Here is a 26,848-nt window from a genome sequence, read left to right as displayed (position 1 = left end):
GCCAAACTGGGCCAGAAATTCATGGGAGGGTGCAGAGTCTGCAAAGTTTAGCATTTAGTGGAAGCGCCTGGCTAACTCGCATGAGAAATCCACACATTACACAGCCCTGGATTAACCAGGAGGAAGGCTGAGACGGTGGGTCAGCAGCAGGCTAAGGTTAAACAACACTGCCATCTAGTGAGCCGGTGACAGTCTCAGTTCTACCCGGAATTACATGGGCCAAGTTCTACTTCCCTTTTGGCTTCAGTATTCTGCTCTCGCCTTGTCGGCATGAGGTAAAATCTCATGAGGACCCAAAAGGAGGATTTTTGCCTTTCAAAAGAATCAGAGTCCTTGGTTTTAAAAATGTAAAATTCAGGAGATCTTTATCGTGAATATACTAGATCTGGTGGCATGATAGACTCTTTTGTTGCATAAGGGGCTCCCTTGCCAGCACAGAACTGGTGGAGCAGCTATACATGAGCTTCTCTCACAGCCCCCAGTAGAGGGGACATTTAGGGGCAGGGAAAGGCCCCCCGTGGTGTGGGGTGGCAGTGGGCTCTGCCTATTCTCAGTTGCCCTTGGCTCCTGGAGAATCTGGGCAGCCCAAGCAAAAGAGCCTTAGGGACACTCTAACTTCGGCAAGGCTGCTATAATTTACATAGAAGGCCAGACAGGCCCCTGGACAACAGGAGGATATGGGAGTGCAAAGCTGAATGAGAGGTCCCTTTGCTGTCCCTCCCTGAGATTTGAGGCCAATCATTTAGTTTTCAATCAATAATCGATATGCTAATTATGGCTAGTCCCAGGTTTTGTGTAATATCATGCAACCGCAGGGGAGATGGGTTCTGAAGGGACCTCTGGCGTCTCATTACTTGGGCAAGCAGTGCCAGTACATACAGTGGAGGTGATGACTTCAGCCTTGTGAGGCGTAAGAGGAAGTGAGCATGCAACTTTCAGTGTTTTTTTCTGTTCCTCAGTGTTTGGCCGTGGACTGGTATTGTTGAAAAGCAGGTTGGTGCAGAGAATGTACAGCTATTTTGTTGAGGGAAGGGGATGGAGTAGAGGAAACAGCAGTGGTGATTGTATCCCTCCTTGGCTCCAGATGAACATTTAAATTATGGTCATTTTGCAAAGTAACACTGCCCCCTACTCTAGCTGCTGGCCTGTCCAGTGAGGTGTGGGTGCTTTCCCTGGAGCTGTGGCTGCTTTGGAAGCCTCATTCCTCTCCCTATCTTCTGCCTCCTTCCCGCATCAGACCAGCTGCCCCTCAAAAATCCTCACCCTCATCCCCACCCATCTCATCAGCCGCAACTACTCTCCTCTTTCGCCGTAGGGTCCTCCAATAGGCTGTTCACAGCCACTGCCTGGATTCCATTCCTGATGCCCACTGTAGGGTTTGGGGACTGGATGTACTGCTTTGGCCTGCTCCTGCTCCCATTAAATCCCTTTGATTTCAGTGGAAACAGGACCAGGCCCTTTACGTCTATTTCACAGTGTTTAGAATTCTTTCCAGAGAATGTGTTTAAATAACGTCTTCAAGATAAATTGTGCCCTCAGATACACTCATCCAGGGACCACCCAAAAACCTCCCTGCAGACAACGCCCACTGAAGTCACTGGGAGTTGCACATGTGAATCCACCGGTAGACTTTAACCCTTTGAATTTTGAAATCTTTGCATGCATTGCCTTCTCCCTATTCAGTCCTACAATATGTGGTGATTTCACCCCCAAAGAGCTGAAAAAATTAAAGAGAGGTCAAAACCAGGTTTCAGTGGAGAAGGGTTCAGATTCCCATCCCTGAAAAACCCACTCTGCAGGTTAGGTTCTGGATCTAATAAAAAGCAGGAAGGGGACTGTTTTTAAGGTCCAGGTCAGATGTGGCCAAAATCTCTCAAGAACAGAATGCAAGAGACTTGTGCCCTTGAGAGCAAGCCCTAATCTTGATTCAGCCTCAAACCCAAACTGTGAACCTAAGGCTAAACCTTACGTGAATCTTGACTGGGATCCAAATGCTGCCTCTTGGGTCCTTCTCCATACAAAACTGCTCAAATGAAAAAAACTAAAATAAACATGCAGCCTTTAGGAGAATCCCTGATGGAAACAACCTCATGTTTTATTAACTTATTTGCACGGGGCAATTTGTTAATAATTGATGAATGGCGTGTTGGCGGAAAGTGAGAAACTGACAGCATTAGGCATTTGTTTGCAAAGTGCCAAGAATGCTGTTGGGGCCCGGTAAATAAATTAATGGAGAAAAATCTCATCACCTCACTCACCCGACTAGCTGAGCTGAAGTCCGTGGTATGAGATATTTATGTCAACCAATCAGGAATGGGACCAGAAGTAAGGAAGTAGAGTTGGGGCACCTATTCTGAAACAAACAAGGTCCCGCCAGCTGGCTGGCTTAGCAGCCTGCGTGGTTAAATAATAGCTTCCATGAAAAACAATCTTGACTTTTATTCTGGGTGGGGAGAGAAAAACAACTCCTCTTTCTGTGGTCTAGGATGCTCGCACATGCCAAATCAATATTACACTGCAGCCAAACTCCCATTGACTTGAATGGTCTTTGGGCCTGACCCTATCACATTATGATTTTGCAGATATTTGTCATGTATTAACACTTCCAAAAGGCAGCAGTCATGTCAGAACCAGACATTACACAAATTTATACGTACACGCTGCTAGGTCTGTTCCCCTCCATGGGGCTGTGTCTTATTATGGGATTTCTTCCAAGCTCAGGCTCTGAGGCCCAGGACTCTCATATAAGTTTGCAGTGGGCTTGGTCCCTGCTGAACTATAATGGGCAGTGGAATTTCTCATCACTACGTTTAATAATTCATGTTAGCCCAGGCCTAATATAGGCACCAATTCAGGAGAGTATCACTATTCAGGACAGCATTTAAGCCCATGATTAAATCCACGTGAAGTCAATGACTAAAGCAAATATTTAAAGTTAAATATTTGCTTAAATGCTCTTCTGAATAGAGCTGGACTTAATCAGCGCCTTAAGTATTTTCCTGCATCAATGCCATACTATGAGGGGTAGTTTCAAAAAGCTCAACCTTGGCCTCAGTCTGCTCTCACAGTGGGAGCAGAATTAGGCCGATGCTGAGAGTTTTTGGCAATCACATCCTATATATACATTTTTTAACTTAGTACGCTGTCACGTAAGGCGATACATTACACTAATAGACCTGTTTGGCTCTCTCTCAAAGGAAAATAAGGCATGGAATAACTTGTTTCTGAGATCAAAATTGCATGTACTCTGGTTTATAAGCAGCTTTGTAAAAGATCATGCTACCATCGACTACATTTAAAGTACAGTCATTTGAACACGGTAATAGCATGTTAAACAAAACGTACACTTAAAGAAAATGGAAAACACAAATGTTAGCTCGGAATAGTCCTTTCATTTAAAAGTGCTGGCCTGTAGTTAAGGATCTAATCCTGGTGAATGCTGCAATCAATGAAGTTACTCACTTGACTAGGCTCTAAACACTGAAGTGCATATAGTGTCATCAGTCAGGAGATTCTCCTAACTTCCCTGCCCAGTGAGAGGGAATAGACCCTTGCAACCAAGAGAAAATGTCCCTAAAGGAAGGCAGTCTGCAAAAATCTAAACTAGACACCACATAGTTCACTGTACAATATGTTCAAGTGTTTGTGGTTAGTAAGGTGAGTAGAGTCAAACAAGAAATGACCCAACATAATCTTCCAAAATGTTCGGGTAAGAAGAGTACTGATCTATTCAAAGACTTTTTCTCAGTGCTGTCTCACGTCAGATTGAAGCTGTTTAGTTTGGAAGCTGAAGGTTTTGCCCTGTCAGGAACTATTCTATCTAGTATAATAGCATTATATGACTTTGAGACGGCTACCTAGAAATGATTCCAGTGGCTCTGCTATAGGACCGAGGCTGTGTTCTATGATACTATATAATCCCTTGTCGGACAATCCAATTGATCTCGTTCCCTTCTTTTTTTCCATAGGTGAAAGGCAATTTTGCTGTCTGACCAAGCAGATTGATTCCACCAGCTTTCCATTGTGTTATAGATATAGGGCCACATGGATGCCGGTGGGTAAAGTACTCCAGTTTCCTACAGCAAGGAAATCAGAACCCTTGGGAGATCTACTGTTTAAATTTCACTTCCTGAAGGATGTAACTCCTAGAAAATGGTGTTGGAATGTTCCTTATCACGTCTGCAACAACAAGGCTAGAGGCTGCTAGAAATGACCTCACAAGATGGCCTGGGCAGCACTTTTGCAACACTGCAGCTCCACATCCTGGGGATGCTCTGTCCAGAACATGGGTGTAACATATTGTTCTGTCTAGTGGTAGTTTGGATCCTTTGTTTTTTGCCACACACACACACACACACACACACACACACACACACACACACACACACACACACACACACACACACACACACACACACACACACACACACACACACACACACCCATACCTGTTTTGGCACTGTTCTGAAGGAAGAGTGAAGCTGGCTCCGTGCCCTCGATCATTACAGAAGCAGTCAAGTTCTCTTCTCTTTCTAAGAGAGAGTTGTGCTTCCTTCAAGAGTGCCACTGAATGTCTTTTCCCAAAGCAGTGTTAAAGCACACACAGCTCGTGGGTTACACCTTAATATAAAATACCAATATGAAAAAAATTCTCACCACAAATTCACCAGGTGAACTTTAGCACAGGGTAGGTGTGCTATAACATATCACAGCCCTCCACCAGGTCATCTCGTCACTCTCTGCATACACCACTCTACGTCTCTTGTTCTTTACATAACAGACATAATGTGAAGGAGCCGCACAAGCACAATGTAGTCCAAATAGCCATGGTTACTGAACATACACAGCACACTAGTAGAAATTTCCTTTTCCCCCAACAGAAATGGGCTGCAGTGCTTCTAGCCGCCACTAGGGGCCATTGGACATGGCAGAGCCCAGCCTGCACATAGAAGACACTGCTGTGGGGAGGGAGCGGGAGCTAGGGGGTGCAGTTCCCAGCATGGCCTGAGGGAAGGAGAGGGCGGCATGCAGGAAACTCTGTGCAAGCCTGGGAATGAGCATTAGGCTGTTTCTCCCTCTGGATCCCTGGGCTCTGCAAGGGGATGGGTGTCTGGGCAAGGGAGGGCCCCCGCAGCTGGGCTCTGGGCAGGGCCGCCCAGAGGGGGGGGGCAAGAGGGGCAATTGGCCCCAGGCCCCACAGGGGCCCCCACCAGAGTTTTTTGGGGCCCCTGGAGCAGGGTCCTTCACTTGCTCCGGGGGGCCCGGAAAACTCTTGCAGGACCAGGCGCAGGAGCTTCTTCCGTTCCCGGTCTTCGCCGGTGGGGGGTCCTTCCGCTCCGGGGCAGAAGGACCCCCCTGCCGCCGAATTACCGCCGAAGCGGGACCCGCCGCCGAAGTTCAGCCCGGTCTTCGGCGGTAATTCGGTGGCGGGGGACCCTTCCCTTCCGGGACCCGCCGCGGAAGTGCCCCGAAGAGCCCCCCGCCGCTGAATTACCGCCGAAGACCCGGCTGCACTTCGGCGGCGGGTCCCGCTTCGGCGGTAATTCGGCGGCCGGGGGGGCCCCCGCCGCGGGTCTTCGGGGCACTTTGGCAGCGGGTCCCGGAACGGAAGGGCCCCCCGCTGCCTTAGACCCCAGGTCCCCGGAATCCTCTGGGCGGCCCTGGCTCTGGGGGTGGGGGAGGGTGTGAGTATTTGGGCCGGGGGGGCCCATAACTCTGGTGGGAGGGTGTAGGTATCTGGGCTGTGGGAGAGGGGCAACATTTGGGCTCTGGGGAGAAGGGGGTTCAGATGTATTGGCTGGGGGGGGCCTGCAGCTGGGCTCTGGGCGGGGAGGGGTTGTGGGTGTCTGGCCCCCTGGCTGGGCTCTGGGGGGGGACCAAGGGGGCAGAGAGACAGGAACGGGGTTGTCATAGGGGTTTCTTTAACTCTCTGCTCCTGGGGGAATTTTTGTGTGGGTTTGTATCGTTACAGACATACTTGCTGATGGGTATTTTGAAATAAATTACCAAAATAATTGAAACTGGCATGATTATGTATTGTTATTTTGACAAATAAAATTTGCAGAATTTAAAAATATTGTACGCAGAATTTTTAATTTTTTTGGCACTGAATTTTTAACTTGTTGATGGAGAATGCCCCCAGTAGTAATATATACTCACTGCTCCTCCGGTGGGGTTCTAATATGTAGAACTCTGTAAGTCCCACCATTTAAAGGGCTACCACTCTATTCCTATAAACTACATCCACCATTTATAAATGCTCTACATAGTGTGGCTACAACATACAAATTAGAGTATTTCAGAGGTACTGACCGAATATGGTAACCCTGCCATGAATCCTATCCAGTTGTTACTAGAGCACTCATTTCCGGGTATAATATTACAGAAAGAACCTAGAAATTCCTGACCAGGATTTTGAATCAACTAAAGAAGACAGGAATATCTACCCACCCAAAGAATCTGACCCAAATTTTAGAATGGACTAAGAGCATGCTAGAATAGGACTGTTAATGTTGTGTATTTGCTCATATAGCCCCTGATTTAGCTGAATATTTAATCACATGCTTAACTATAAATGTTTTGCTGCATCAGAGCTGGAGTATAGATATGTCCAACACAGATGTAATATGCAGTCTTCATTCATTAAGAAACTCTGAGTAACTTGGCCTTACATTTAGGGATGTCGTTTTTCTAGCTTTTTATCTGGAAGTCACTTGAAGGCCTTGTACAAAGTGTCTCTTCCTTCATTTTTTAAAGAAAAATATAGTACTGATCAAATAAAACTCTATTTGGTTGGGTCTCTGTTTAATCAAAGGTGGCTACTATAAGAACACACATTTATTTAAGCTGTGAACATTATCACTGCTCAGGTGACGTTCCCAAGTTCACTCAGCCAGTCAGTGGCAGAGCCGGGATTAGGAGGTCAAGAGTTCCTGACCTGACTCCCAGTCCTACACAGACCACTAGGCAAATCTGCCTCCCAATGACTCTGATTCTGGGCCACATTGCAGCCCCTTTATGCTGCTCCAGTGGCTATCCCCATGCTGATGAATTCCCCAGATGCCATAGGACCCCTATCTGGCCACACATGGCCACCATAACTTAGAGCAGCCTCTGGGGTTTGGGCAGGCCCCCAAAATTCAGAGGGCACAGAGGTGGCAAAAAGCCACCTTTGCCTCTCATCTGGGCTTTGCCTGCTATCTTCTGCTGCTCAGGAGATGCAGCAAAAACGAGGGCTCAGTGAAACCCCTTCCATGTTCTGCTTTAACCTTTTTATAATGGCACATTCTGGCAGAGATGCATTGAAGGGATAAGCTGAAGCAAACCACTGACATATCCCCTATGGAACCGAGGAATATTTTGCAAACTAATAAGGAACACCGTTTTTATGATGTGGTAGAATATGTTCTGTTTGTCACTAAAGAATGTCCAGAATCCTCACAAAACTCCCTTCCCTTAGCCTCCACTCTTTAAAAATTGCATCACTGTTGTAGCCATAAAACCAGTTAACAGAGTTTACCATGGAATAAACAAGAGAGAGCATCCATCCTTGTTCTTTCTAGTCATATTTTCCCTTATGACTCATAATCAGCTCCTGCAAGCAGAAGTTAGACTGGAGGACAAAATTTTCTGAAGTTATTCTGAGCCTCCCCTCTGATGGTCAGATCTTGGTACAGTCCAAAGAAATTTCAGGTTAAGAAGCCAGGGACAGTTTGTTTGCAGTATTGATTTTGGAGATTTTGTTTGCCTGACAGCTCAGGAGCAGAGACGATATAAGCCAGGTAAGTGCCAATGTTAATAAAGCTAAAATGTGTTTAGTGGATTTGCTTGGTTTGTTACCAGAAACAAAACTCTCTGTATAGTAATGATAATCACCACTTCGATTTCACTTTGATATCCAGAGTAAGAAAATGCTGTACTTGTTATAACACAGTAAGATACATACTTTAGATAATCATGGCTGGATTTGATACTGAACTCTGATTGAGGCTTTTGTAAATGGTATATTGTAAAAGCATGACTACCCAGGCATTTCTTCTGAGATAACCAGTCTAACATTACATGGAGTCTGACTGTTCTACAGGTGTGACTTCCACACAGACACAAAAATCAGAGGGGCCAGTGTTGCTAAACAATGTGATTACAATCTCACAGTTAAACCAGTTTCACAGGGGGTACGGAATTGCACCTTCTTTGGTTTCAGTTCTTGTTGAGGACTTTTCTATTGCAAGTCTCACGTGGGCATCTTAAATCTTTCTTTAGAAGAGATGTTGATAATATCTAGCAAGAAGTAGGTGCTTAGCATCATGGATAAGTAAGCATTCAAAATAATTTAACAAGAATACCACATATTCATGGACTCACATTCATTAATTGCCATGGTCATCGTTAAAACTGAATAGAATGTGAGAGCAGGAATAAGAGTTTTTAGGAATTGTGAAGACAAAGTTGCCTGCTTTATTTTCAGACAGAGAACATGTCTAGAAGGATTCCACAAACATTTCTATCGGCACACTTTCTCTAGTTTGTATACTTATTCTTAATGCTATCCTGGCTTGCACTAGTGTTAATTGCAAATATATCATCATTCAAACATACTCAATTATTTCCTTTCCAAATCAAGAGTGTTGTCTAAGGCTCTGACCCTGTGCTTCTGTAATTAATTTGAATAATAACTAACTGGTTTTATGACCATTGGATAAATCACTTAGGGGCAGCTTTTAAAAGGCATTTGGGCACCTTAAAATTGAGATAGGCACCTAGGTATTTTTGAAAATCCCATTAGGCACCTAACTCCTATTTGGTGCTTTTGAAAATCCGATTAGGCAATTAAATGCCTTAAAATCTGGTCCTTAGCCACCTTGGCTCAGTTCCTCAAAGATATTTAGATACCTAAAGATTCAGAAAAGTGCCTAATGGAATTTTCAAAAGCACCAATGAGAGTTAGGCACCAAGGTACTTTTAAGTATCTGGACCTTCGTTTCTCAATTTTCCCATCTGTAAAAAGGGAATTACTATGCTGATCTATTTAAAGGACAGGTTGTTATGAATAATTTGATAGAGTTGGGTTCTATATAATGTGCAAGGCACCAAACTGGGTGTGGTTTGGGGCTACACCGCCTCAGAGAAAGCAGCAGGAGGCAAAAATGCAAAGTATCTCAGCTGTATTTTTTTCATGAGAAGAGATTAGCATACTACGCTCCTACTTTCTCAATACTTGAGAAGTAGGACAAGAAAAATGGTTGTATAATCTCCTTAAGACTCAAACTTGGGAAAATGTATGCCTAGAATATTTATTACTATGTGTACATTCTGATGTAGCTTTAAATGGATAAAAGGTCACCAATGCATACACAAAACATGATCATAGGTGTACATATTCCTTTTAAGAAGGTACTCTATACCTGAGAACAGATGCAGCACATTTGCCTTAGAAGGGATACAATGGTAAGTGGATTCCATGCATCAGCATGTGTACATCAACAGCAGAAAATGTGCTGGTACTTTCCACTCCCCACCAATAAATGTAGCTTTGATTCAAGCACCATCCTTTTTCTAAAATATGCCTGACTTTTGATGAAATGTTAGACTTCTGAGCTAGTAATCCGGCTTTTCTGTGGAATCCAGCTCTTCTTGATCCTTCACACATGAAGGGAAAAGCAGTTAGCATATATTTCCCAGGCAACTATGTGATGAGAAACTTTTCCTCTACAGGGCAACTGAGGGGGAAAGGACTGGACAAATCCAGAAGTGTTTCTCTAGGTACATGTATTGTAGTGACTCCGAGTGGCTATGACTGAAAAAGTTCCATAATCACCAACTCTTTTTTTGGGGGGGGCACGTGTGGAGTTTACTTGGTTTGCAAATTCAAAGTTTTGTTTTCTAACTGCCAGCCCTGAAAACTCAGTGTGGGCTCTGAGAGTTCATCTGGCTTCTTTCTACCTTGTGCATCATCACCAGTAATAGAGGTCCTTAGCTACACCTGAGGAACCCTATTGCCTTCAGCTCATGCCCTGAAGCACTTGAGTAACCTCGTTAGCATTAAGTGAGTTTACAAATTTGTAACTGATATAATCCAGAGAGAATAGGGTTGCACAGATGTAGCCTAGGGTCATTTTTGTACTTTCCTGCAATTCTATAGCACAGTTCATCTAGAAGGATCTCCAAATGTTTGCCAGCTTTGTATATGGCTAGGTTGTGACTTCAGACACTGCCTGACCAAGAGATTGTGCATAAACTCCACCTCCCCAGGAGTAAAACCCTGGGAGGGCTTGTGCTTCCCTGGCACACGTGTGATTCAGATTTCCATCCTTGCTTTCACCTTGAGCCTAGAGATTAATTCACTGCTGGCCAGTTCCAGAAGTAAATTACTACCCACTCCACAGTAACAAGTAGTGGCATAGAACTAAGGCTCCACCCATTCCCCCCGTCTACTCCCCATCCACTTGCTCCAGGGAGGGTATAAGCAGGCAAGCAGCCCTGTTTGTTGCTGCAGACCTGAACCTCAGTTACGGTAGCCTGTGTAGGGACATAATAATACCTGTAGTACAAGTCAGAATCTAGCCCTTAGGAATTGCTTCACCCATCACTGAAAAATTCCCTCCTGCTACGGTCATTAAAAAAATTATTCAGACAGGGTGTATCACATCAACATAAACCAAGCTATAGGGTGCAATTCATTGTTGCAGAACTTCAGTGAAGCAGATGGAGTCGCATCAAGGATGGACTTGGGCCAGGAAGCTTCAGTTACAAAGAACACTATAGTTTGAAGGGTAACATAAAGCCTCCTCTCTCCTAGCTCCCAGTCCAGAGGCGGTGTAGGGACAAATTAATAGGGTCAGAAAGGACCATTGTGATCACTTAGTCTGACCACCTGTATAAGACAGGCCACAGATCTTTCCCCAAATAATTCCTTTTGAAATTATACATTATCATTGTGTGATCAAAAAGAAAAGCCTCATTAGAACATCATAATGTAGCTGTGGCAGAGCTGTTGCTAGCTTTGGTACCTCCCAGTGCCAGAAAATGCATGTGCCTGCTCGTGTCCTCCTTCACCATAAGAATTAAATCTGACTGCAAATGGAAACTTCACTAGAGTTCCTGACACCATCTACTAATAGCAGTTGTTGCTGTTTCCCTTGGTAATGGCCAGTCCCATCTGATTACCTCTGGCCTGCTACTCCTGTCTGCTCAGTACCATCCCTCTCCTGTATTTCCCCAGTTGGTCTGAATATAAAGATAAAGGACAAATATTCTCACCAGAAAGTTTAAGGCAAGATACCGTAGGTAGTTTTCCCCTTTGTAGACATACAGCAAGAAGACTGCCATAACTGTACAACTAAAAATGCTTGGCATCTCTTGGCTTATTTGGTTACACAGCCTTACATTCATGTGTCTTTCCCTTAGAATATTTCTTCAACTGAACTAAAAGCTAGTTTTGGATAGAGAAACCTTCACATGCTTAATAAAGTACCAAGCTATCTAATAGTTAAGCACATATTTTCTTTTCAATTTTCCTTTCTAACAGAGTCACTTACTGCTGGACAAGAGAAGGGCTAATGCTTCAGGTCAATTTAGCTACCAGCAGAACTCAGATCATGCAATATAACTTGGCAAGTCAGCAAACATATGAAAATGTTTCTCTCTATAATGGTTCTGAGCGAAGTACAGATTTCACAACTGCTTTGAATTTAGCCAGGCTTTTAGTACAGACTTGAAAAACCATCACTTTATAAAGCCCTTAAATCTGAGCAAATAGAAACAAAGCACTATAAAATTCTTCTCCTTGTTTCCTGGAACCTCTTTACATTAGGAATCTTTCAGGGAAATAGTTCAGAGCTTGCAGTAATTTAAAGCTTCTGGCTGTAAAACTAGTTTGCTGGTCTAGTGGTTGTGAAGTGAGTTCTTGGAGTGCAAGCTACCAGGAAGAGATGCATGTTGACTAAAATACCAAAAGGGTATGTTTGATCTCAATCAAATAGCTGGCTTTTTACTTTGCTGGCTCATTGCTTGTGAGATTCTTTGTTTTTTAAACAGGAGTAGTCAAAGGAACAAAGAGGTTGTTTTTTTTTGGCACAAAATATCTAGCAGGCTACACAGTGTAGCTAGAAAGGGAGTGGGGAGTGGATGAAACAAACTGAAAATCTTGACTTGGGCTGTGAAAAATGATTGAACTCATTTAAAATCTGGGTGCACTGGCAGTCTAGTTACATTAGCCCAACTCCTTAAAAGTTCTGCAGCCCTGCACAGAAGCTGTTCAGATATCTATCCTGAGCAACTAAGCCCCCCTCCACCCATCACCAGCCAGATGAGGGAAATACATGGAGGTCATCTCAAAAAGCTTAGTGGAGCATGGAATAGAGATTTTTGAGACAGGGATGTTGTCCTAAGTCTGTCTTCTTGGGCTTCACTACAGGATTCAGTTGGAAGGAGAGAGAGCTTTTATCCAAATCCATGCACAATTGCCGAACAAATACAATACATATGTGGCTAAAAATTCTCCCTTTTTGTGTTGGCTTTTGTGTGAAAGCCTGTGTTTGTGAATTCTGTGTACAGAACTGTCTGTCTGGACGTATAATGAAATAAATGAATTTTCACTAAATCAGGCCCCTCTCTTTGAAGATAGATCCAGATTAGAAGGCAGCACTTGCTGCAGCATCTCAGAGAGATGTTGCCCTGCAGAATTGAAAAGCAGCTTTGTGCTTGTTTTTGTGAAGGTGAAAACAGCCTTTGTGACTTCACTGTAACCTCACTGCTATAAAAAGAAGATATGCTTGTAGACAGCAAAACACACTAGTTGTGAATAGCCGTGCTTAAAAGACATCATTTAAAAATCACACTTCTTACTGAGTAGTCCCATGTAGGTTAGAATGTTTCAGAAACACCTTTGATGACCAAAACTGGCAGATTAGCAAAGAAATATTTTTCTCTATTATTTTCAGCATGTTTCCTGTGTGCATTTGACAGCGCTTTGTGTATAATAATTCTGACTGCTTTCCCTGCATGAACAGTTAGTGAGCTTTCTGTTTTTGCTTTTGTGGGTCTTCCACGCAGCACCGGGGCACAGAACCTTTAAAAAAAAAAGTTTTTTTTAAAACCTTAAAACTCAGCAGGGGCACTCAGAGGGATAGTGCCTAAAACTGTTCTTAAGTCTCCCTACACAGATTGGATTTCGGGTTCATGGCCCTTTAATTTTAGAACTACTGATAGTGCCAGGACTCTATTTGCAGCTATGCTGAATGTGATTTAGCTCTGTGCTCGCTCCAGCTGGGGAAGTGTGGCTAGATAGTCATTGTAAGTAAAGATCAAATAATACTGTTCTCTTGCAGTTAAAATAAGGAAGGGGCTGTGTGAGTAGGATCTTATCAGAAAGGAGAACTGCCTGGATTACCTTCACTGTCTGTGCTGATAAATTTATTCCAGTCAAAATCTCCTGGAAAGGAACAGTTCAGAAAAAGTCTTCCAACTCTGATGCTAGTCCCTGAGAAGTCCTGAACATCCTCCATTCAAGTTGATTTCAACGGGAGTTGTGAGTGCCCAGCACCTCCCCGAATAAGCTTTCAGGTCTGCTGCTTGATTGTGTTGTACTGGGCAGGGGAGTGAATGAGGCTTTACATTCCAGTCTCTGGAAGCTTAGCTTGGAGAGTCTAAAGAATGTAAAAGTAAAGAGTGCCACTGTAACTTGATAAAGTCAAAAGGGGGGGTAGTTTTACTAGAGTCTATAGACTTACAGGATTTTTCTGTCTGAAGGAATTGCTTTCTTTAATTACTGCAGCCCAGCCTATATAGCAATGCTGAGGAGGTTCTCAAATTGTGGTAAAATATTTTTAGGACTACTCATTAGCAAGCATTACACAGGTGATGTTTCTCATCACATCACAGCGTACTGAGCCCTAGTCCAAGGCATGCAGGAGAGGTTGTCTAGCCTTGCTGTATTTGCTTGTGAGTCCAGTAAGTGCCAGTAGTGTAAGATGTAAATATTTGATAGTAGCTAACCAAGGGACTAGGGGGTATGCTGTTGAAACAACATCCTTCGGCCCATGGCAATATCATCTATTTCCTCCCTCCCTCTGGTCACTGTAGTGTCTGAGCACCTCCCTATCTTTACTATAGTTATCCTCACAACACAATGCCTCTGCAAGGTAGGGAAGTACAGCTAGCGAACATACTCTCAGAGGTGGATGTTTTACCCTCACTGAAGTAGCAGAAATCAGTTGGAGCCAGGCTTCTAAATACCTTTAGGATCTGGGTCTAAATGACTTGCCCAGGGCCACACAGGGCATCTGTGGCAGAGCAGAGAAATGAACGAGTGACTCCCAAATCGCAGGCATGCAGCCTAACTCCTGGGCTATTCTTCCTCACTAGTATGCCTAATAACGAGCAAAACTGACTCCTTCCAGCACAGCTGCCCTGGGTCCCAGCTGGCTAGGCAGATATTGGTTAGATTATGTTCTTTATTGTATGGCTGCCTTTATACACTGCTGCAATATAAGATGTTGTGTTGTAGCTGGGGGGGATTTTAATCCTGAAAGGATTGGAATTCCCATCCAGCACAGCACATCAAGAGGGGGGATGGGTAAAGTCACTACAAACCTAGCTCTGTGAATTATGCAATGACAAGTTGAAACCCTTATCCCCCTGGAACAATTTTAAAAACAAGCATATCTTGCAAATAGACTCGTAGTTTGGGATCTTAGTCAGCCAGTGGAGACTTTTTAATGAGAGAACGTCAATGAGTGTTATCATGAGGTAATAATCTGTATTCCATTCAAATTAGAGTAATTAATTTTTCTCCGCTCTTGCTCTTTTTTTTTTTTAATTGGTGAAGTATTCTGCACTTGACTTTGAAGCAGGCGGGGGTGGGGGGGGCGGGGAAGAAGCAAATCTACTTAATATTCCTTTGTCTTTGGAGACCAACTGCCAAGCAGGATATCTCCTTTCAGGATCATTAATGAGAAAAGAATTGCCCTTAAGAGAAGGGAAACTGTTTAGAATGATACAGTAGCACTGAGCTGTTTTGCCCCTGAACAGCCAATTTTCATACTGTTGAGCTCAAAGGCTGTTTGTATTGACATAAGGAAATATCTTCCTCTTTGAATCACATAGATGGTAAAAGTCTAATCCTGAAGGGATTTGAAATACGCCCATTGACTTCAGTGTGGCCAGGATTTTCCCCAAAGTCTTTATACTTGGGCAAAACTCCCATTTGTTGTCAATGGGAGCTTTGCCTGAGTAAAGACTGAGAACTTATTAAGCAGGCACTTCAGGATTTAGCTAGAAATGGAAAAGAAATACAGAATCATGGTCTACCACTTTTCTAGTGCAGGGTACTCCCCCAGTCTCTGCTGCGCCTTTCGGCATACACTAACATCAATACAGATCAGAGATTTTGGCTCTAAAGGAAAATCTGCCATGCTTAGTTACAGCTTTGGGCCAAATTCTGGCTTCAGTCCGTGTGCAAATAAATGCAACAATGGAGGATGCACATCTGATATCAGATTGCTCCTTCCACTCCAGTGGGTGAAGGTGCTAACACCTAAAGAAGATCATTCTGATACTTTGATTAGACCCGGGTGAACTTTTTCAGATGGAAATTTTGTTCACTGAAAAATGCATATTTGAGACAATAAACACATCTTGCAAACTTATATCAAATTCACTGAATGGTTTCAGCTGGGGAGGGGGGAGAAAAATGCCAAAAAGGTCAAAATATTTTGCCTTTTTTTTTTAATTCAAAATATTTATTCATGTAAAATTTTTGCTTTGATTTTATTTTTAAAAATCATAAAATGGTAAGAAAACCTTAAATGAAACTAAATGTTTCAGGTCAAGCAGAAGATTTTGTTCAACCTGAAATGAAACTTTTTTGGCTTTTGCATTTTTGCCCCATAACCAACCAATCAGTTATTTGCACAGCTCTAACTGTAATTGCATGCCCTGTTGCATGTTATTGCTCCCTCTGCTCAACAAGGATGTTTTACACACACAGTGTCCTCTACTTCAGTGACAGTCTTTTTATTATTGCAGATCATTTCAGGGGAAGGGGAGGATGTGGCCCTGAAAATATGAGGGAAAGAAGAGGCAAGGATTCACCATACAAGACATTCCAAGCAGAGTGTCTTCGTAATCCACCCGTCCTTTCTCCAACAGCCTGGCCATGTAGAAAATGGAGCTGTGCAAAATGTTATAAAAGCCATAGACAATCCTAAATAATTTCTGCGAATAATTCGTGGTTTGTAGCATGTTTACTGCAAGTATAATACTTGAGCGGTGTGATTGGTCGCCTAAATCACATGGCATGTTTGTATTACCTGATTGCATAGTCATAACTCTTAGAATCAATGCAAACACAGAAAGCAAGTTTCCTATTCACTTTCCACCAGGATTCTCAAATACCTGCTGCTTCTGTGAACATTGCTGTCAGGAAAATCAATTCACTAAAATATCTGGAAAAAGCAAAACCAGCCAAAGCATATTCCTTTAAAAATTCAAATAGCTTCTTGTGGAAATTGTGTTGCAGTCTTCACCCACCTCTAGTTTGCACTGTTCATGCATAGAAGTGGTGACAATTACTGGGCCCCATTTTCTACTTAGCTGTTGGAGAGAGGAGGGGGTGATTATGAACACACTCTGCTTGGAATGGTCTTGTATGGTCACTTTCCAGGATTATCTGGTTATCTTTTATGTAATCATCTCCCTGCCACTGTGGTGGCTTGGGGCACCTCGGTCCCTCCTAGTCCCTCCCTGTAGCATATCATAATGTAGTCTCCTGTATGCTGTAATATTTTGGTTTCATTTCAGTTGCTGGGGTTAAGGTGTGGGTGCTCGGTGGTGTTTAGTGCCCTGTGATATACAGAAGGTCAGAATAGATGATCTGGTGGTCCCTTCTGGCCTTAAAATCTATGACTCTGAATCCCACCAGATGGAAAGGAGACAAAAACCTTCCCAGGTACTCTAGCTTGGGAGCACACACCCACTCTGTTCAGAGTTTACCTTCCAAGAACCCTAGAACCATGAGCAAAGAAGGAAGTGCCATGCACCTGCTCTGTCAAGAATCTTCTTTATTATTCTTCCTGATGAGATGCATCTTCAGAGTTCTCTCCAACTCAAAAATTAAGGCCTGTGTAATATCCAAAAAGATAAATCCTTTTGAGACTTCATGATCTAATTCCAGCCTAATCTAATTTGTAATCCACCTTTTATCTGACAGCAGTCTATCATTTTGCCTAGAACTACTGGTTGTGCAATCTGTATGTTTTAAGAGCATGCTGAGGGGGGAATCCAAATTTACACAAATTATTAATCTTAATCTAGGCTGGACAGAGGACTATGTTTTCATCCGTGAAATCTTTCAAAGATCAGAAGTATCATGAACTCAAGCAGCAGTGCATCAAACAAGGACGACTCTTCGAAGATCCTGAGTTTCCAGCATCGGACGAATCCCTTTTCTACAACAGGTGCCCCTCTGGAAGAGTGGAATGGAAGCGGCCAAAGGTAATTTACACCATTTGTGATGAATAGAGCCCAGTTTGTGCTGTTCATCTGCAAGGTTAACAGAATCCTTTTAATTCCTATTCACCCTTCAGGAGTAAAATATAATTTACAAAACAATTCTTCTCCTTCCTGTCCCACAAAGCCCCTCCCTCCACCATTATTTCATACAGTTGTAAGGTAGAGACAACAGACTTGCTGTGTCAAATTGCTGTCCAGACTGCAATAATGCCTTAATACAGAAAGACACAATGTGAATTAAATGCTGTGCATGACTAATTGTGTTTTTTACTATTGATAACTCTCTACTATAAAACCAGAAATATGAAGTGACTATAATCTTAGTTCCATTTAAATCAGTATTCTCTGAATTCACTGAAAAAACTCAGTACAGTAATATGTTCTTGGAGTAAAATATTAATTACCTGGGTCAGTCTGCAGAGAAGTCCCTTTTTGGCCTACTGTGCTGACAGAAGTAGTACAATAATGTGACAGACTTGGTTTAATCATGGTTTCAATCTGTGATGTATTGAAAACGTTATCAAAACTACAAGCAATCACTTTAAGTTTATAAAGGGTTTTCTGGTCCTCCTTTCAGGCTAGGGGGCTCTGTAGGGAATTGTGCAATCTGAGTTTTGAGAATTCAGTCTGGAAAGACCCAGCCTACAGGAAGGTGGCACGATTTGTGCCTCTCTGCCTTGGGAAACAGCCTGCTTTGTCTCTCTCTGGTTTTGATTCTTGTGTGTGAGGTTCTGGATTTTAAAAAGAAAGTAGTGTTCTGTTGCAACTTTCCAGCAAGAATATTTTATATAACATATCTGTTTATGTGCCACTAACATAACACACTTCTTTATCTGACACTTCTGGAATCCCTATACAGGAAAATAGAAATTGCCATATAGCATTTAATTCTGTATCTGTTTTTATATATCACTCATCACCAGAGTAGCTGAGTGTCTTCCAGTAGTGCATTAGAATCATAAAATATCAGGGTTGGAAGGGACCTCAGGAGGTCATCTAGTCCAACCCCCTTTTTCAAAGCAGGACCAATCACCAACTAAACATCCTAGCCAAGGCTTTGTCAAGCGTGACTTTAAAAACCTCTAAGGAAGGAGATTCCACCACCTCCCTAGATAATCGATTCCAGTGCTTCACCACTCTACGAGTGAAAAAAGTTTTTCCTAATATCCAACCTAAACCTCCCCCACTGCAACTTGAGACCATTACTCCTTGTTCTGTCACCTGATACCTCTGAGAAGAGTCTAGATCCATCCTCTTTGGAATCCCCTTTCAGGTAGTTGAAAGCAGCTATCAAATCCCCCCATCATTCTTCTCTTCTGCAGACTAAACAATCCCAGTTCCTTCAGCCTCTCCTCATAAGTCATGTGCTCCAGCCCCCTAATCATTTTTGTTGCCCTCCACTGGACTCTTTCCAATTTTTCCACATCCTTCTTGTAGTGTGGGGTCCAAAACTGGACACAGTACTCCAGATGAGGCCTCCTCAATGCCAAATAGAGGGGAATGATCACATCCCTCGATCTGCTAGCAATGCTCCTACTTATACAGCCCAAAATGCTATTAGCCTTCTTGGCAACAAGGGCACACTGTTGACTCATATCCAGTTTCTCGTTTACTGTAGTCCCTAGGTCCTTTTCTGCAGAACTGCTGCCCAGCCACTCGGTCCCTAGTCTGTAGCAGTGCATGGGATTCTTCCGTCCTAACTGCAGGACTCTGCACTTGTCCTTGTTGAACCCCATCCTTGTTTGGCCCAATCCTCTAATTTGTCTAGGTCCTCTATATCCTATCCCTATCTTCCAGCGTATACCACTCTTCCCAGTTTAGTGTCATCTGCTCACTGTAGGGCTCACACTACTTAAAGGGATCTTACTCTACAGAAAGGTGCCTGAGAAATCGCAGGGAATCCATCTCCGTAATGGAACAGAATGGATCTGACATGAAATGAAATGGAAAGGAAGGTGGCTGCGATACTGGAATAGAGGGGGTGCTGCCTCCAAAAGGGGCTTGTGGAGTCTTCCCTCTCCTCTGAGCCCTCTGAAGTTGGGTGTGAAAATGTCAGCAGGCCGTTTTCTCATCCCTCCTGCTGATGCATGTCTCAGGCTCAGCTCTATCAGGTCCCTGGAAAAAATATTAGCAAATGTTGGGTTTTTTTTCTTTTTTCTTTACTGATTTAGGGAGACCGGGACAACATCCTGGCTGCACTGAGGTTGATAGAAGCTTTATCATGGATTTCCATAGGGATGGGACTTCACTTGAGACTTAGATGTTTTAAAAGGGTGACAGTTGCCTGACAGGTTGCAAATAACACAGAAAAAATAACGAGAAGTCCTTGTGGCACCTTAGAGACTAACAAATTTATTTGGGCATAAGCTTGTGTGGGCTAGAACCCACTTCATCAGATGCATGGAGTGAAAAATACAGTAAGAAGAATATATATTATAGCACATTATATTGCTGTATTTTACTGTATAATATAGCATATTGTATTGCTGTATTTTTCACTCCATGCATCTGATGAAGTGGGTTTTAGCCCACAAAAGCTTATGCTCAAATAAATGTGTTAGTCTCTAAGGTGCCACAAGGATCCCTCATTACTTTTGCTGATGCAGACTAACATGGCTACCACTCTGAAACCAATTAACACAGAGACATTTGTACTGATGACTGCTCCTGGGCTATTTTAGTAGTATCTGCCTTAATAATAATAATCTGCCTTAATAGGAACCAAATGTCACATTGTTCTCTTCTAGCTGCTGCTGACATGCTGTGGTTTGAGTTGCTGATATTATTTTATTGGGGTCTGTTAGTCAGTTTGCAGTGGGGGTTATGGGTTGTTAATTTTGCATTCCTGAAATTATTCAGAGTAGGACATGAGCAAATAATTCAGAGGGAATTAAAATAATTTTAACTCTGCTGAACCATATGGCTTTCCAATGGAAAATGTAATTGGGTTATATCTGGCCAGATAAGGGGCAGCAGAGTGTGGAAACTCTGTAGTTGGATCCATAACGTGTTTTCATCCTTAAGTACAATGAGTTTGGTGGCCTCACTATTATACACAGCCTCAGTTTTTGGCTAGCAGATAATCTGCATGCAGCAGAAATTTAGGCGGCTTTCTGTAAACACCTGAATTGCCTCCTACCCAGACAGTGTGTGTGTCCTATTCTCCCACACATTTAAGACTGGGGTTTGGTATCCTACAGGAAAAAGAAAGGCAGGTGGGACCAGTTCTAGCTTGCACTGTTCTGGTCTGTATAGATTTAGATTTTTTCCATGGTGCTGTTAATTGCACAAGCACAAAAATAGAAACCTAAAAGAGTTTAGTGAGCAGAGCATGTTTTCCAATTAAAAGATTAGATTGTGCACAGGGAAAGTGAAAAGCAATTTTATTATGCAAATAGCAATCCAAGTTTTAGAGAAATGCAGAGGTTCCAAGGATTCATTCAGTGTTCTCGTGTTTGTTGGGGGTTTCCTCTCTTCTCTGAAAAGGAGAGAAGGGAAATGCTATGAAAGCACTCACGGAAACACAAAGAAATGAATTAACACAAAGAGGACAGCGCTTCCGAGTAGAGAGGGATGGGAACTGAATCATTCTGTTTCCTCTGAGGTGAGCAAAAGATCTGATGATGATCCAGGGGAAGGCTTTGTGCTGCACTTCCTAGGGGGCACAGCGTGGGAGTTGGAGTCCAGACAAAGGTGCTTTAAGCCACCTTTTGGGCTGGCCTATGGGCCACTGTATGGCTGCTCCTGAGCAGAGACTAGCGGAAACACGTTGTGCCTCTTCAGCCTTTACGATGGGGCGGGGGAGGACTGCACAGGAGGGCAGTGTAGGTCTGCTGTTCCTATGCTGCCTCTGCACTGGAGGAATTCCTCAAGGGGCCTGTTTCTATTGTTAGCCAAAAGGGCTCGATTCCCCCTGGAGCTTACCTAATTACACCAAGGAGGCACGGAGACAGGAAGACGAGTACCACACCCTTTATTGATCGGTCAGCTGAGCGGGTGCTCTGATCGGCTAGTGCCAGAAGAGAGACACACCCCACAAGCCCGAACGGGCCTTTTTATAATCCGTAACAAACAACTTAGCCTACGTTTGTCTACGTCATTTGGTTGACCTGTAGAACCTGTACATGCATCTATTAGGGGATAATTGGATACGCAGGATACATATATCATTTTGTGGGGGCTACAAGATGCATCTGTTGAGGATACATTTGTCATTCTGAAGGGGACACAAGATACATCCGTTGACCCTTTGTACTAGATACTTTGGATGCATACATGTGAACGCAGCTGCATACACTTGGGGAGCCAAACAAGCTCATAAGCAAAATAGCTGACATAGGTAAATACACGGCCTTCAGTCTAATAAGTTCTGTAAGCTTTCCAACACGGTTTGGGCAAGCATAGCATAACTTTGGTTCACTCAGGCCTAATACAAAAAGGCTTCATTAGCACTATGGTTTTCCAACACTATCCACTGCAGCAGAGGACAGAATCTGCCTTCCACTAGCTAGCAGGGGTACCAATAGCTGTGAAAGTGCATCAGCAGAGGCTTCAGCATGGCTGTATGAGCCTGCCTGGCACACTGGGTAATTACTCAGGTGGCTACCTGCACTGAAGTCTGTACTGCTGTGGCTTCCCTGCTGTCAGCACGTGAACCAGCTAGATTAAAGCTAGCTCAGGTATGTCTGCATGTGCACTTAAACCCCTTGATTGCAACATAGAGATACCCTTAGCAAGAGACATGGGCCTGCGGCCTGAGCACAGGACAGGGAGCTAGGAACACCTGACTTCTGAACCTGGCTTTGACACTGACTTCCTCCATGGCCTTGGGCAAATCACTTCAACTCCTTGCTTCAGTTTCCCCATCCATAAAACATGGCTAATAACACCTCCATCCCAGGGATGTGGTAAGGCTGAATTTGCCAACATTTGTACAGTGCTTTGGCTGTGAAAAGAGCCATGTACGTTCTAAGTATTAATAGCTTTACTCTCAAGTCCTGTCTCTGTCTAGACCTTTGCTGAGGAATGGTGAGAACATGACTGCCAGTCTGGTGTTCTATTTTTAGCATGCATTAATGCTAACCCCTTGCTTAATCCCTAAAACACTGGCATTTTCCAAGCAAAATTAATGCTAAGGAGGCCGTGTCTATGGAGATATCTCTGCAGAGGTTTTGCTCTGATCTGCTAAAAATAGGGCTTCTACTGTGGCGTTTTCCCCGTCACTTTCTTCCTCACATCAGCACCTGCAAGATTAGTGTGTGTGCTGTTTGTAAAACCCTGTCAGATTAGCAGCAGTACCAGGCTATCCTGATTGCCATTAATAATCTGTTTTTTTAAAACGTCCCTTGAGAAGCAGAAGAAAGCCAATATGGTCTTGTTAAGTGTTATATCCAAGGATTAAGAATTTGATAAGACGAAAGGCACCATGTATCGCACTGCAATCCTCTGATGATGGCTGAAATTCACAGCAGCATATTCACAAAGAGAGAGAGAACTGGGGTTTCTATACAAATGTTCCCCAGCCAATCAGCTATCTAGGGCCAAAAGGGCAAGTCTCTTCAATGCACTGTGCATTGGGTTTTTGCACTACTTGCGTGCAGAAGTGGCACTATTATCAGTGCGGCTCGATTGGCAGCATGAACCAGAGGTTCTGGGTTCAAACTGCGCACAGGAGTTCAGACTCACAGACTTTAAGGCCAGAAGGGGCCATTATGACCATCTAGTCTGACCTCCTGCACATTGCAGGCCACAGAACCTCTCCCACTCCTGAAATAGACCCCTAACCTTTGGCTGAGTTACTGAAGTCTTCAAATCATGGTTTAAAGACTTTAAGTTACAGAGAATTCACCATTTACACTAGTTTAAACCTGCAAGTGACCCATGCCCCATGTTGCAGAGGAGGGCGAAACCCCCCCCAGGGTCTCTGCCAGTCTGACCTGGGGGAAAATTCCTTCCCAACCCCAGATATGGCAATCCGTTAGACCCTGAGCATGCGGGCAAGACCCACAAGTGTCTTAATAGGCAGCAGGTTTAAAACAAACAAAAGAAAGTATTTTTTTCACACAATGCACAGTCAACCGGTGGAACTCCTTGCCAGAGGATGTTTTGAAGGCCAAGACTATAACAGGGTTTAAAAAAGAACTAGATAAATTCATGGAGGATAGGTCCATCAATAGCTATTAGTCAGGAAGGGCAGGGATAGTGTCCCTAGCCTCTGTTTGCCAGAAGCTGGGAATGGACAACATGGAATGGATCACTTGATGATTACCAGTTCTATTCATTCCCTCTGGGGCACTTGGCATTGGCCACTGTCAGAAGACAGGATACTGAGCTAGATGGATCTTTGGTCTGACCCAGTATGGCCGTTCTTATGTTAAGGCAGATACCTGGGAAAGAATTCCTGTAGTAACTCAGAGCCTTCCCCATCGAGTGTCCCAACCATTGCTCATGCTGTAGTGCAGTATGTGGTTGGTAGCGGGCAGCCACTGCATGAGAAAGGTCTAAATCTACTTGGAGTATCTAGCTCCTTGTTCTCTACAGTGCACTGGGAAGGGTGCGGCATGGTCTGCTGACTGAGCATATCCTTGCCTTTGAAGAAAGCAGGCCAATCAACAGCTCCAGTTTCCACTGACATCAACAGGATTTCTGGGCACTTGCTGCTTTCGAAAATAAGGGTAGACCACCCTCCCTGTGCCTTTGGTTTCTCATCTGCAAAATGGGGATATTAATACTTCACAGGGGAACTGGTGCGTAAGCAGCGAGGGTTCAGGTGTGCTTTTGAGGCACAGGTCTGCACTGGGGGCAAAGCAGAGGCACGGTGCCACCAGGGGATCTGTGGGAGGCATTCTAAATGCCTTCCAGAGTTCCCCAGCAGGCAAGGAGCATGCTTCCTATTATGCCTCTTGATGGCACGAAGCTTGCTGCCTCCCTCCCCGCCATTGCTCCCGCACTGTTCCATGAGATCGTGTAGAGGGGGAGCAGGGCCATTGACCCACATGCTGCCTTCGGGGTGCGATGAGAGTGTAGGCGCTGCAGTTCGGCTTGCCTCTTGCGTAGGCCGTGCATGGCCAGGGAAGCTGCTTGCTCCCTTCCCAGGTGGAATCAGGGCCAGGCAGGCACCGGCCCAAACGTACAGAAGTGTGCTGAGATCCTGGGATGGAAGGGGCTGTCTGTGCTCGGAGAGCTGGTTGGAAAATGCCCATTGTCTTTCACAGGGAATTCTGACTTTTTTATTTTTTTCCAAAATATCTTGCAAATTTGGGGGATTGTTTTCACAAAATTGAAACCAAACCTCTTTACTGAAAATAGAGGGAGAGGAATCTGACTGAAACAAACTTCCTGAGAAAATATTTGATTTTATTTTGTGTAGGAAAAATCTAGTTTCCATTTTAAAAAAAAACATCCAAGAGAAAAATGTCCTACTAGTTATATTCAAATCAACTCGTCCTGTTCAGCTTACCTGGAGTTTCCATTCTCCCTGCCAGCTTTTGGAAGCATAGAGTAGAGTTGGAGGGGAGCGTGAGTGTCCTCTGTGGGAAGCCTTGGACTAACCCAGAGAATTACAGGGATTCTCTCCCAGCCTCCTGCTGGTAGTGTGGTGTGTCCTCAGCTGCGTACCCATGCTAACCCATTGATGTTGGACAGAAATGTTGCCTCCTTGTGGCAGTTATGGTCAGCACCAATCTCTAATGAACAATTGGCTCTTCACCTCTAATGAAAACACCAACAGATGGTGCAATTAGCCTGAGGGGGAGATTTAGGATTTTCAATTATTTAAACTAAAGTTGAGAAAGTTTAAGGCATCACCATCAGAGGCTTTCCTGGCAAAGGCTATTAAATCCCAATTCGATCTTTGTCAGTGGTAAGCAGATAATAATGATGATTCCCCTGTGTAGGGAGGACATCCTTGATTATACATAGGGTTTCCTTTCCGAATTATTTGTGGGGGGAAAGTGATAGTCAAAACTATAACTCGCTTCTCTGGGTTTCCCCAGTTGGCCTTTTCTCAGACCTAGCAGGTTACTGTGTGGTTGTAAACAGTGTTTTTGCTGTGCTCTGCACAGCAATGAATAGAGTATAATCAGTGCCCTAGCACACTGTAAAGATGACAGTGTGGGTTCTTTTCCTGGAGGATAACACAGAAAGACTCTTGCTGGGAATGTTGCTGTGATGTTATTTGCCATTTCTGAGAATCTGAGTCCCAGAGACAAAATGACACAATGGATTCATTTTCCCTCTCTCTTTTATTAAATACACATTAACTCCATCATGTTAAGGGTCAGATATTTAGCTACGAGGCTGGGGATTGCATAAACATGGGCCACTCTTTGGATCTCCTGGGTTTCTAAAAAGCTGCTGTGTTGTTTATGGCCCCAGTTCTCTACTCTACTACTGCAACTTTACTTGGGTGAAATTCCAGTGCTTTCAGGGGGGTTACACGTACTACTGGTATCAGGGAAGGGAAAGCCAGGCCCCCGTGTGTTCAAAGTTCTGTACAGACACCAGTTACTCAGGTAGGCATGGTGAGTATTACCCTTGGTTTACAGACTGGCAAACTCAGGCAGAGAGGTGAAGTGACTTGCTTAAAGCTCCACTGCAAGCAAACAGCAGAGATGGCGTTAGAACTTGGGAGTTCTGGCTCTCAGTCCCAGCGCTTATTTTCTCAGGATTACGCTGGTCCTTGTGACTCGTTGGAAGGGCTGTCAGTCATCCTAGCCACCAGTGAATAAAACCTCTCACCAGTTGTGAGTGCTGACTTGGGCATTTAAGGCCCCTCCTGTAGTCAACACCTGTCTTGGAGGAACATTACAGAGCTCCCTCTGAGGAAACAGAAGGCTTAGTGTTTTGACAGCATTTTTTTCCCCATGTGCCCTTTGTTTACAAAACACCTTGTCATGTCGGAAGCTGGTGAAAGGACTTTAGCCCTCCCTCCTTTTCCTATCCATTCCATGGCTGCACTGACCTAAGGATGCCAGTCAGGTTCAAAAAACATATCACTGTGGCCTCAAGCAACAGAAGCGCTTTTAATTGTTTTTAGTGGCAAACCCCTCCCCGCCAAAGCATCCGCATTTCTCCTTTGAAAGTTGTGGTCAGCTAATGTGCAAATTAATACAAACAGCTAAGCCCCATATAATGCCTCATTTGCATCTTTTAAGCTCATGCAGAATAGATAACTCTGGGATCGCGGATGTGTATTTCTAAGTAAGCTCAGCTGAGCTTTCATAGTGTTCAGGAATCTTTTTATATGGATCACAGGCCTATTTTCTTTCAGCACATGGAGGCATTGGAGAGAATATCAAATGTGCTTGGGAATGCAGATTGCTGTAGGAAACCCAAC

General features: G+C 43.8%; 1 protein-coding gene across 3 annotated transcripts in view; it reads left to right on the top strand.

The window, feature by feature from the left end:
* The first annotated feature begins 7,630 nt into the window (after positions 1-7,630).
* The window catches only part of CAPN6 (calpain 6), an 83,897-nt gene continuing 64,679 nt past the window's right edge, over positions 7,631-26,848 (top strand). Inside the window, exons 1-2 of one of the 3 annotated variants that reach the window (XM_045030469.1) lie at positions 7,631-7,781; positions 17,314-17,493. In XM_045030469.1, the coding sequence (XP_044886404.1) occupies positions 17,329-17,493 (165 nt within the window). In that variant the 5' untranslated portion in view covers positions 7,631-7,781; positions 17,314-17,328. The other 2 variants (XM_045030471.1, XM_045030470.1) reach the window with 2 other exon arrangements.

The sequence above is a fragment of the Mauremys mutica genome, chromosome 9 (genome assembly GCF_020497125.1).
Source record: "Mauremys mutica isolate MM-2020 ecotype Southern chromosome 9, ASM2049712v1, whole genome shotgun sequence".
Lineage (NCBI taxonomy): Eukaryota > Metazoa > Chordata > Testudines > Geoemydidae > Mauremys > Mauremys mutica.
This window is presented reverse-complemented; position numbering and strand designations above follow the sequence as displayed.